Here is a 12,150-nt window from a genome sequence, read left to right as displayed (position 1 = left end):
AAATACAGCAGGATCGGTGAACACTGTCTGAGGCATGTTTCTTTTTTGGAAAGAATTCTGAAGGGCTATTAAAGTAAACAGTGGTTGGTTTGGCAAAGCCTTCTTTAAAAGAGCTGCTAACAAGAAAACTGTGGTTATGCTGTTGACCCACAGCACATGAAGCTCCCATTAGAGTGCACGTCAGGCAAAAAGGCATCATCAGCAGCATCAAAATGAGAGAAAAATATTCCTTGGGAACATGATTTACTCTGATAAGGTTAAGGAAAAACCAGAATGTTAAGCCATTTCACAAAAATACTTTTCACGCACAATAAATATCTATGTGTAGAGTTAACCTTCTTTTGGTGCAAGATTAAAATGACAGGATTGAATCTACACATTTCTCTTTGCAGAAACTTAAAATGCAACATCTTGCAAAGCATGTAAAGTGCGAATCATTGTCCGTCTCTGTGTTAGCCCTGCGATAGACTGGCGACCTGTCCAGGCCGTACCCCGCCTCTCGCCCTGTGACAGAAGGCCACCAAGTGCCAAAAAACTTCAGATCCTTTTGAAGTCTGAGAAACTTCTTTTCTGACTGGACCTCTAAACACTTTTCTGGCGATGCACTCAGGCACTCATTTTTGAGTCTATTGAATTATAGCTTGTAAATCTTGCTCATTGGCTAACGACTTGCCAGTCAGAAGTTGTTAGCCAATGAGCAATCCTCATTTCTGAAACCACCAAGTTTTACAGTCAGACCTGCCCCTCCTTGTTATGGTTTTGGTTTTATTTTTCTAAACCAAGATGGTGACAGTGAAAATGCTGAGGCTCCAGAACGAAACATCAGAAACCAATGGATGACGTCTGACCACAACTGTTCTATCGGTCTCTTTTTGCAATCCAAAAACCCCTGTACTCCTTATACAAACTGACCTAATGGCAGACTCGTGCCTCCAGTCTTGCTGCAGAATACAAAAGCTGAAAAGTGTGCAACAAGCTGAAACAGCACCATGCGCCAACAGTGATGACGTAACTACTGGCATGTGCAACGTGCACAAGGACAACAATGGTGAGTGTAAACTGCCTGTAAGACGCTACAGTGGAATGTCTTCTTTCCATGCAAGTGATTGACACTTAATGAATAGAACTATTAACTCTAACACACACGGAGGTCAAAAACCAGCAATTAGTGTGATGAACTCTTCCTTACCGAGCATGTCTGGATTGACGTACTAATGAGTTTGACTAGTTGGCAGCATCCCATTTGGGCAGAACTGCTAGAGTCAGCTTAACCTTCGCTCAATGAAAATTAATTAAACAGCAAAGAAAATGTTGCTTCATGCACTAATTAATGGCATATTAATTGTATATGTTAGTTTGCTACACATCAGAATGCTTTGTTGTTTAGTCTCCTGTAAGAAACAACACATGTATAGGACAATTTCTCGGAAACTGAGCTCTGTTTATATAGGCAAAGAAAAAGAACAATTACACAAAAGCCAGACTCATTCGTTTCAGAATGTGCTGTAAAAGCCACAAGTGCTTTCAATATCAAAAGCAGCAAAGCACACAAGACTGGAGTGTACCTATGAAATATATATTTTTATTTTATTTTATTTTTTTTGGGGGGGTGTTAAAACAAGAGCTACAATACACAGTACGCATTTGAGTGTTCTTGCGTGGGTGTATTTGAGGAATGTAGTAAAATGCCAGGTAATTAGAGTTCAGATTCAGGTATGTAAAGCCGCAGGGAAGCCAGAGCAAGACAGGCAGACAGACACTCAGTGGGTTCAGAATGGCTTAATCCCCTGCCAGGCACAGCCACTACAAAAGCACTCAGGTAGGGACGTATCTACACTGGTGTGGTCTCCGTGATCAAAGGTTTCAGCACAGCCCTGCCCTCATGCCTTGGAAATGGACCAATTAGAGGTAAAGGGGTGAGGGGAGGGTGACTGAGGGTTGGTTGCGCTGCGTTCCATACACCTAGCTGGCAGCAGCTTCAGACAAGGTAATTATACACACTCCTGTCTGTCTCTCTAACACTCACAGTCACTGCTATCATGCCTTACTTGTCTCTCTACACCCCTGCATTACATCCTTTAAACACAGTCCAAGATAATATGGGCTGACATGAGCCAAGCTGTAGCTACATGTGAGACAATTAAGCTCTGTTGCAGGTAGTAGGGCTTTAACCCACCCAAAACTGCACCCTGCTTAAGGAAATCCACCCACTAAGATGCAGTTAACATTAGTAAGATACCACATTTCTCAACCTTCATCATTCTGATTTATGATGCACGTCTGAGCCACGTGCTTAGCAAGGAATACAGTCATTGTTCATCCTTAACAGCTTCTTCTTCTTCATAGGAAAGAGGATTATTTTATCCAGTTAGAACATTGTAGTCGTGTCGCCCTATGTCACATGTTCTAAAGGAGCAGAGCAGGGCTCATGAAAAGAAATTTCATGTCCAAGTCTCTTTTTTTCCCCCCCCCACTGTTGCAGCTCATATGCACACCCATCCAGATTATCAGCACTGATAAAGGTTAGTTGAAAACTGCTATTTGAATTTGATGAGCCAATTTAAAAAAAAAAAAAAAAACTGCAAATAAATTGATTAAAAACTGACAGTTTTATCAACAGATTGATTTAACTCCTTTCTAAAACTGAAACAGTCAACATCTGAAATCACTGCTGAAAGAGGTCGGGATTCACTATTTGATGAAAATGACTAAGCCATGAACTGAAAATAATAAGCACATGTGATATGAATCATTAGCTGGCAGTTATCCATTTATCTAAAATCCATTTTTCTATGTTCAGTTTCTCTAAAGAAAGGATTTGCAGCTTTTTGCAATTTTAAATGTGATGTTTGGATTACGGACTGCTGATTGGGCAAAGCAAGCTACTGCAGTGGCAAACTTTAAAAATAGTCATTACTGGGACTCCTATCATAATTCTCCATTAGATTTAACTTCTAGGAACCAGTTGATAAAATACAGATTTACCAAACTGTAGCTTATTCATTGCTGAACTGCCCCCCTTCAGCTTTATGAATTTTAACTTTCAGAAACACCAGTGTTACGAGAAAGCAGCTTAACCAAAAGCTTGAGCAACATTTAAATATATGGAGCGCTCGTTTTGCAGATAGAATTATTGCATTACTGTGATAATCCCAACCTCTGTGTTTGCCATTTAAACCTGCCATTCCTAGCAATGTATTACAGAGATTACAGGATGAAACATCTGGTTTAATGTTTAAATATCATTCTGTTAGTCTCCATAGTAACTTTTTAACACAGCTCTTTTAGTGTGTGATCTTCTGGTTCGTAGTTGTGTGGGAGTCCTGGATAATTAGCTCTTTTTCCAAGGACTATAGGTCACACACGACCACCTAGGACATTACAGTAAAAATCAGTACTTGAGATGAGTGACAGCCCTAGATTGCACTTAATATCCAACAGTGTGGCTGTGCATTTCTAGTAAAATTTGTCACTTTTTATAAGAAAATTCACCCCTTGTGAGGCAACCACTTTGATTGTAGTAATGAGTGTGTGGAAAATAGAGATGTAGAGGGATAGAAAACATGTGCGCTCATGTTGATTTGCAAGCGAGTGCAATCTGGATCCTGACACAGACAGATGCTCCGGCCTGCTCTCTTGTCATCTCTCTTGTCTTGCCATCCTGTTGGGGAGATGGGGGGGCGGCTTGATATCTTCATTGTCAGGACTACGGGGTCATTTATTGTGCACATATACTGCAAACACAACAGGGTGCTCTTACGTTAGGATTTCCTTTATGCTTCTGCACACGTTTTGGATGCAAGCAAGAAGCTGTTAGTGCATTTTGCATTTGCACAGCACCGAGAAAGACGTGGAGAAGAAATGTGTTACAGCAGTAACCGAGCATGTAGTTTCTGTTTTCCGTGGCTGACAATGAATCTGCCTTATGTGCACAAAACCATAAATTATATGGAAGCTTTAAAGGCTTGGATCCAAAAGTGCTAAGACATTTTCTTTTAATCCCCAAGTCAAACTTTGCATGTAAATAAAGTCTCTTCTCCCACCTGGCTTAAACAGTCACTATTAATGAGGTTTCTGCAGTACAGCTAAAAATGCAGTTTTAACACTCCCATTAGACTCAAGCAGTAAGACTTTTATTGACGCTAAAAGCAAAAATTAAGTATACGAAATCAGTAAGTTTGCAAACGTGCAAACTAAAAGGTAGAAAGTAGAGTCTAAAAAGAAGCCAAACATACTTTAGTATTTATAATGCAGCTGGCAATCTTTTCCCGATGCAGGTAACATAGTATGCATGTCATCTGGACATGCTGTTGGGAAGCTGAACCTTGGACCAGAATAGCCCCGATAATGCATCTGTCATGAATGTGTGTCATCAGGACCCGTTCCCCAGCACACTGTGGAAAATGAAATGGCCCTGATGGCAGCGAGGCCTGCTTTATTTAAAGCTGTTACCATGACCGCATAACTTTAAGTGATACATATATACTGCACATCTCCACATGTTACTTAAATACAACACATCTCAGAAGACTGAAGAGGAGGGCCTTAAAGCAGAGGACAGAAATCCAATCCTTCAACACCAACTGAAGGTCTAAATGTTGAGATTATCATTGATGACGACTCCTGTTAATTGGAGAATGTTCAGTGTGTTTCTGTTGAATTGTAAGTCTCAAGCTTACATCAAGTTCATGTAGCTGGAGAGAGAGGGAAAAAAGTGGCTTAAAATTTAGCTGATCATGTGAGAAACGGCACAGTAGGAACAAGCTCTTCTCGCTCCTTCCTGCTAAAATGAGACTGCCAGCTGCATATATAGTGTAAATTCTGCTTTCCCACATTTGCTCATGCTCCCAGGAGATGGGTGGTTCAGCATTTCTGACAGAGGGACAGACAGAAGCTCTCTGACTCACAGTACAAAAAGTTGAAACCCATCCAGCGAACGGATATCTCTTTGCAGTGATAACGTTTCTCGAAATACTGGACTGAACTGCTTTTGCAGGTATTGCTTTTGGCTGAATGGCAGAGCAAGACCGTACGATGTGCTAAATTTCTCATGAGTTATTGCACACAGCAGTTTTTACAAATGGGAAGATGATCACATGAGCTTGAATCAATAGGCCGTCTAAAATACACGATGAGGAAAAAAGAAGACTACTCGACTGCAAGATCCAGAAGAAGACTCGAGGTGTGCAGCCTGTTTTATCGTCTAGGCGAGATCAACATGACAGCTTTGTGTTTTGATCCAGCAGGGCACACACTGTGAGGTGAAAAGGTCTGTGTGATGGCCATCAATCTGCTTATCAAACTCATTTGAAGAGGAACTGAAAGTGATGCGTTCAGTTTAAGCTTTACATAGACTCTTATAGAGGTCTCCAAACATGAGTTGTTTACAAAAGGAGCAACTATAGGAGTGCATATAAGTCCTTTTCACTCTGCTGGGAATGTGAGCAATCATATAACCCTGACACGCTATATAATGTTAAGAGGAACTCACTCTGCTAATTAACTTTCTCTGTCCTCTCAGGACAATGGAGTGGGTCCTTGACTTCTTTATGACTTCCCCTTTATGAGTCCTTGGTTGATTATGCCTTTAAGGAGCTTTTAATAAGAACTGAGCAAACAGTGCTTTCAGCAGAACACAGACAAACCCGAGGCTTTCGCCTTCATTGCGGGGAAAAAAGCCCGTCTTATCCTGATGAACAAAGATTGAAAGTATTCCGCAGGGAAAAAAAACAAAAACTACAAAAGCATTCACTTGTGTGATGAAAAGGGTCCTCATTTGGGAATAATGTCAAATTAATAGTTTTCCTTGCACATATTTTTCATTATGGGATAGAGTAGCAGCTACATAGCATGGGAGCTTAACTGGAAATCTGTGCCAGTTTTTTTTTTTTTTTTTTTTTGTCCCATGCAAGCCAAATTCTGTGTCTTAACCGCATTTGGCAGTTGGCCGGTAAATGTATATGATCTGACAGCGCTGATGATTCATTAAAATTGTTTTAGTTTTTTTTCCCCACCAGATCTTGGCAGCTTTCCAGTGAAGCCCGAGGGCCATCAACGGCCACAGCGGGCCAACAGGCAGTCACCTTAAACAGAACTCAAATTTCCTGCTGTGTGAGAGTGTTGGGATAATAACAGAGATAAGAGTACAGAAACAGGAAGTGAGGTGAGTGTTTGTCATGTAAGATGAACTTCCTCTTAAAGGCCATCTCTCTTTTTTCTTTAGCACCACCCCACACCTCTAATGGCCTGCTGCCTCTCTTACATTCTTAAGGCCAGTTAGGCTGCAGGCCTGTCACTTGTGGCACCCGCTACATGTGATCAGCTGTTCTGTGGGGTCAGACAGAGCTAACTTTCCCCCACAACTTGACAGCCCGTTCCTGACCAAAAAACACCCACCAAGCCTTCACCAGAATTCAAAAACAATGTGCCCATCTATTTACAACTCTATCTTTCTCTGAATGATACCAAGGTTTTTTTTGTATTTTTTAAAATCATCCACCCATCAGCACAATGCTGGACACTTGCCTCCGCAGTTTGTTTCAATGGACGGAAATTGGGAATGCAAAACAGACCAGTAGTGAAAGGACATGTGGCTCCATCAGCTTCCATACAAACAATGGAGAATCTCCCAGTGTTTAGCTTCTGCTTCCTCCTGACACACAGCGCTAACAAAGAGGCGCTATTATGACTGACTATGTCTGCTGGTGCTGAAAGCAGCAGCCTCTGGATGAGATCAGCATGAGAACACATCTTCATAACTTGGCACCGAGCGGCCGGTACATCAATATTGAAAATTTTGCTTGCTAAAAAGGCGCCATACGCTTCAACCCGAAACATCCAGTATGGTTGAGAAATTTAAGAAATTATGTTAAAAGAACTGGATTAGAAAATAGAGCAACTGGACACAATGGGGGGAATTTAGGTAAATACTGTATTTGCTTACTGCAATTATTTGTCTTGTTCAAAAAAGAAAAAGAACAGGTAAACAAAATCTTCAAATGTCCAAATACTGCAGTTGTACATCAATGCACCCCCGCCCCCACCTGTTTTGGTATTACAGCTGTATGGATGTAAGCATGTCAGCTGCCTGTATCCTGTCCACATGTGCTGCGCCCCTTACTGGAAGCAAAACAAAGCAGCAATTAAACACGTACAAGTCAGATCATCAGAAATGATAATCTGTATTATTCCATCAACGTCTCACAATCTTTCAACCAAAACAATGAACATTAACTCCATAACTGCTGTGCATTCAACAACCAGAAAACTGGCGGCAGCATCTTCGCCGCTTGCTTTGTTCCCCGATGAGAAATCGAGAAATGTGCAACCGACGGCACAAGTGTTTGTTTACAGCATAAGAAATAATATTCTCTCTCTCAGACAAGAGGTCTCCGCGGCCTTGATAAGGATCACGGGTATTTATTACACCCAGCAGAGCCCTTACAGTGAATTGTTTGATAATGGGTTGTCTCCCACGAAAACATTCAGCACACACTAGAGAGGATTTATGAATCTCGGTGCCTATATCGCCTATGGTTTTGCTTGCAAAGTACCCACGGGCCATGGTTCATGAAAATCCGAGTGCTGAGAGCACGGAGGACGGTTTAAATGTGGATGGAGATCTTGGTTATGCTACACAATGACCATCCCTTGAGATTGACATTGTGTGTCCTGTAATTGCCCTATGTCTGTATCTCTGGTCTCAGTCTCCACTGGGGATGACATCTCATCTCAAGGGCAGGGCGAGGAGAGATATCTACAGACCAATCACAGCTCAGTCAGTCAAACTCTATCAGCTGGTCACAGCTCCATGTCCCACACCCCTCTCACTCCTAATGTGGAGGAGGGAAAAAAAAAAAAAAAAAAAAAGAACTGTGCTGGAGCCAACTCGAAACTGCAGGGCTACACATATGCACATAGACACGCGCACACACAGAAAGAGTGAGGGAAGCAGAAAGACCTTGACCTGCCCATTCCCCTCAAAAGCTTCAATGCCAGAGCTCCGGCTCTAAATAAATACAGCCTTCAAATGGAAAGATAGTTTAACCCTCTGGAATCGACACTTTGTTTCAGGCCGAGTCTGACAGTTAATCCCTCACAAATCCCAAATCTCTGTGGGATTCGCAGTTAGCCAAAATGGTTAAACGGACAAAATGAGCTTACAAAGCATGCAAAATACAAAACTGTTGTCAATTTCAAAAAGCCAATTTGGGAGCGAGCAAATACTGAATACCAAGCATGATACCAAAGTTTAGATCCTACAAAATAAACGGTAGACGCATGTGTTAAGCCAGAAATAGTCATCAACATTTTCACAACTCTGTAGCTTCAGGATTATTTTCAGTCTGACTGGAACTAGATAATAAAAAACGTTATTGGGAACACACCCTCAAATAAATTTGCAAGCCATAACCAGGATTTTTAGAAATACAGAGGCCCTTAGAAGCATGAAGACTTACTACAAATCCACACATTTTCAGAGCAAACTCATTGCACTTGTTTCTGCCTTAATTCTCCAGGCTCACTCAACATCTCAAAATACTTAATCAACAGGCTCAAAAGTGGCTAAATCAAGTGCGGAAGTCCCTGGCGACCACAAAGATAAATAATTCAGTTGTAATAGTTCAGCAGCGAGTATCTGATTTGCCTGTTCTGCTGACAAGTTAACAAGCCTGATGTTATGACGGAACAGACCTCTAAAGATGCCCGTGCAGTGTCAGGTCAGTTCTTAGCTGTGCAGAGCCTTAGACGGAAAAAGAATACAGATCACATGACCTGCTCCTTTTCAGTGGCTCCTCTCAAAAAGCCCTGCTCTATGCAAACAGCAGTAATTCAGTGGAGGCCTCTCAGCTGGTAAGGCATATGATTCAAACACTTCTGAAGAAAGGTCACTATCAGTGCTGTGAAAACAAGAGGCCCTCTCAGTCTGGCTCCTCACCGGACAGCAATAGCCTACCCAGCTGGGCTCTCTTCATTTACTGCACCTGCAATCGACAGCCCGCTGCCAATTCATCAAGGCAAAGAGCTAGGCCTGAGCCCCATGGGTCTGGCTGATCCACCCACACTGAATGTCGAAGCAAGTCGGGGGACAGGTGAGGTCAGAGTGGATTAATAATCAGGGTGTAAATTCCTCCCCACAAGGAATCGCAGACAGGGTGAAAGCTCCTCAGGCTCTACTCTCTTCTTATCGATCCGCAGCAACTTCACTCCCATCATTCACAATGACAGCAAGCACTCACACTTCTGCAAAGTGCAATGGTCCTGAAAATGTTTAGGCATCACACTGACATTTGCCTGTGACTCAGCTCTTTAGATGACGTTGAACACGTCACTGAAATATGCTAAACACCTTTTAGCTGACAGAGGGCAATCTTTCAACCGAATGATGGATGATGTGAACATGTGACAGACCTTCCTTGCCACAAGCATCTCAGGCACACTACAAAACAACCCTTTCGGAAAGGATTTATTCCATGTTTAGTTTAAAAAGCTTTACTCTTTCGGCTTTGACTGATTTCTTTGACTCTTGTTGTGAACAGTTTCTCTCAAATCTGCTGTAATTTTTCACCTGATAATGGCAGTGAAGTAAAATTCAATAAGACTTATTTAGGCGCAAAAACGGAAAAGCTTACATTTTAGTGGTCATCATACTAAATTGCTTGTTAAGTGGGTTAATTTAAAGTATGTGTTTGCATAATTGCCTGTATATCTTGTGCTTTCATTAACTGATTTGATGAGGTCACAGAGTTCACCGGGGTTCCTCTTACCTTATTAGAGTAGGGCGGCTTGGCGAGGTTGATGCCATCTCTGATGAGTTTATCCCTGATCATGATCTTCAGCTTGAGCTTGGGGTAAATCATCAGCTCCCTCCTGTTGCCCAGGGTCAGGTTCCTCTGCGCCCCAATGTACCCGCCGTTTCGCCCAACCCGGTCACTGATGGGCTCGGTCCAAGACTTGGATCCCCGCAGTTTAGACTCGCACTCCACCAGGTGCCCGCTATAAATTTCGGCCGCGGGTGGCATGGGTTCAAGGGTGAAATACAGTCCACTGGCTGTCTCTTTGGCTTCCTCCTTCAGCCTCCGCACAGCATCGTGAATCCTCTGCCTGTGATGAGGGATATAGACGCCGATGGCATCCAGGTCGGGGTCTCCTATTTGTTTGCAAACCTCGAGGTCGTCATATCCATTATCCACAAAGGACTCGACATACTGGGAAAGCTGGAGGGTCTTCAGCCACTCGTAGACGATGACAGGTCCGTTGCTTGTCATTTTGCCTGTTGCCAAATCGGCTACAACTCAAGAGCAAGAAGACGCTAAAGTGATCGTTGCTTTCCCATTCCGCATTTCAAACGCATTGTAAGGTGGTCAAATATAACGCGTGTTTCCTTTGAGCGTGAGAGGCGCAAATAACTGGATCAAAATAATTGTGCACGAGCCATTCCAAAGGTCTGGTTACCATAACCAAGTCTGATGTGGATGAAATCCTGAAAAAAAACGACTGAATAAAACACTTTTTCTGACACAGTCTGAATGACAAACACCTGTCAGTATTTAGACTACAAATGAAGAACCCTTGGGGATTACTTGAGGGCAGCTTTCAAGACACATTACTTGATCATCGATTTAACCAGCCCACGGTGACTTACTATGTGCAGCCACTTAACCAATAATTACGTTTCCATTAAACAAATATATTTAAAAAAGAAACTGTCATTGAAGCAGTAGCGTGGCCAGATTTCATTCCTTACGCGGGGCAGCCTTTAACAGCTCTTGCTCCTTCCCCTTAAGTCCTTTTCTGTCGCCAAAACGGCAGCAAGCGAAATCCAAATAATACCAAAAGATCTTCAAAATGACAGAAAGTCCGCAGCCGACGCCTGACAATCACAGGGCTCCGCGTCCAACCGCTCCGTCTACGCGCAGACCACTTCTTCTTCTTCTTCCAGGCGGCACATCACCACACTGGAACTGGAGCCAAGAGCCAACATGCTGCTCTGCTGCTGCTTCTGCTCCTCTCACGTCCACGCCCCCCGAAATTTCTCTGTACCCATTTAAAAATAGTGAGCCTTCTTTTTAAACCCCCCCAACAGCAACTTGTCGCGCAGCTCCGAGCAGTCAGCGGGTCATCAGGTTCCCATCGAGTTGTCCGAAGTTGCTCCAAAACGAAAAGAGAGTCTGTTAAACCTGGCGCACAGTCCGAATGGATTATCTTGCTGCTGGTTTGTTTGACATTATTACTCCCCTACGATTTGATTTCGTCCACCTCTCTCTCTCCCTCTCTCTCTCATACGCACACTCTCACTCATTCAGCATTTCCACGCTTTGGTTTCTCAACACGCACGGGCTCCCTCTACGTGGTAACTATGGAACTGAAGATTTCAGCAGCAGGATCCGACTTAATAACCAGAAAAGAGAGAAATAAAGAGAGAGGGAGAGGCTTGTTTGTCCATGATGAAATGAGCAGACATCTCCTGACTGTCCAACACTGCACTTGAGTCCCTATCAAACTGCTAAACCACTCGATCATTTAGTATGAGACAACAAGTCAAACTGTCAGGGAAACACGGAGAGGCAGACAACTAAGAGAAAAAGCACGGCTTGAGTAGGACCTGTCTGGACTGTCCAAACGGATGCCAGGCTGCCCAGTGCTGATGCATGCTTTATGAAATGTGAGCTGACAGCTTGTTAGGGGTCAGTTTGATACAATCACTATATCTGCTCTAAGCTGGAAGTGATTTGCCTCAGCCTATTATGACATATGGCAGTGCGAGAGAACAAGTACACGAGTCAGGGAGGAGTGAGAAAAGCATTGTTTTTGGGGAAGCTGCATCACAAATCTGCCAAATGCATGTCAGAATGTCAGAGGTGTAAGCAAGGGGAGATGTTTCCAGTCCAATCAGACTTGAGTGGGTTAGCATCTCGTCTGATTTACATGTCTGTTGCTGTCAGTGTAATTACTTCAGAATGCTCTATTGTCCCCCTATACTTTGCAAATAAATAAATAAACCATATAAAAAGGGGTTTAGCTGCTGTGAGCAATAAAACCCCAAATGAGAACAGCATGATATGATAAATTGGAGTTTATATTTAGCCTGCACACAGCATAGTGACATTATCATGTATGGTGAATGTTCAATATACAAATACTACTAAA

General features: G+C 42.8%; 1 protein-coding gene across 5 annotated transcripts in view; it reads right to left on the bottom strand.

Moving 5' to 3' along the window:
• The window catches only part of sash1a (SAM and SH3 domain containing 1a), a 167,344-nt gene extending 156,016 nt beyond the window's left edge, over window positions 1-11,328 (bottom strand). Inside the window, exon 1 of one of the 5 annotated variants that reach the window (XM_042225918.1) lies at window positions 9,768-11,328. In XM_042225918.1, coding sequence (XP_042081852.1) covers window positions 9,768-10,268 — 501 coding nt within the window. In that variant the 5' untranslated portion in view covers window positions 10,269-11,328. The remainder of the gene's footprint in view (window positions 1-9,767) is intronic. The other 4 variants (XM_014338509.2, XM_014338516.2, XM_042225930.1 and 1 more) reach the window with 4 other exon arrangements.
• Window positions 11,329-12,150: the final 822 nt, after the last annotated feature.

The sequence above is a fragment of the Haplochromis burtoni genome, unplaced genomic scaffold, assembly GCF_018398535.1.
Source record: "Haplochromis burtoni strain Fernald_Lab_line unplaced genomic scaffold, NCSU_Asbu1 Contig_8, whole genome shotgun sequence".
In the NCBI taxonomy this organism is placed as follows: Eukaryota; Metazoa; Chordata; class Actinopteri; order Cichliformes; family Cichlidae; genus Haplochromis; species Haplochromis burtoni.
The sequence above is the reverse complement of the archived record's forward strand: the minus strand, read 5'-3'. Positions and strand labels throughout refer to the sequence as shown.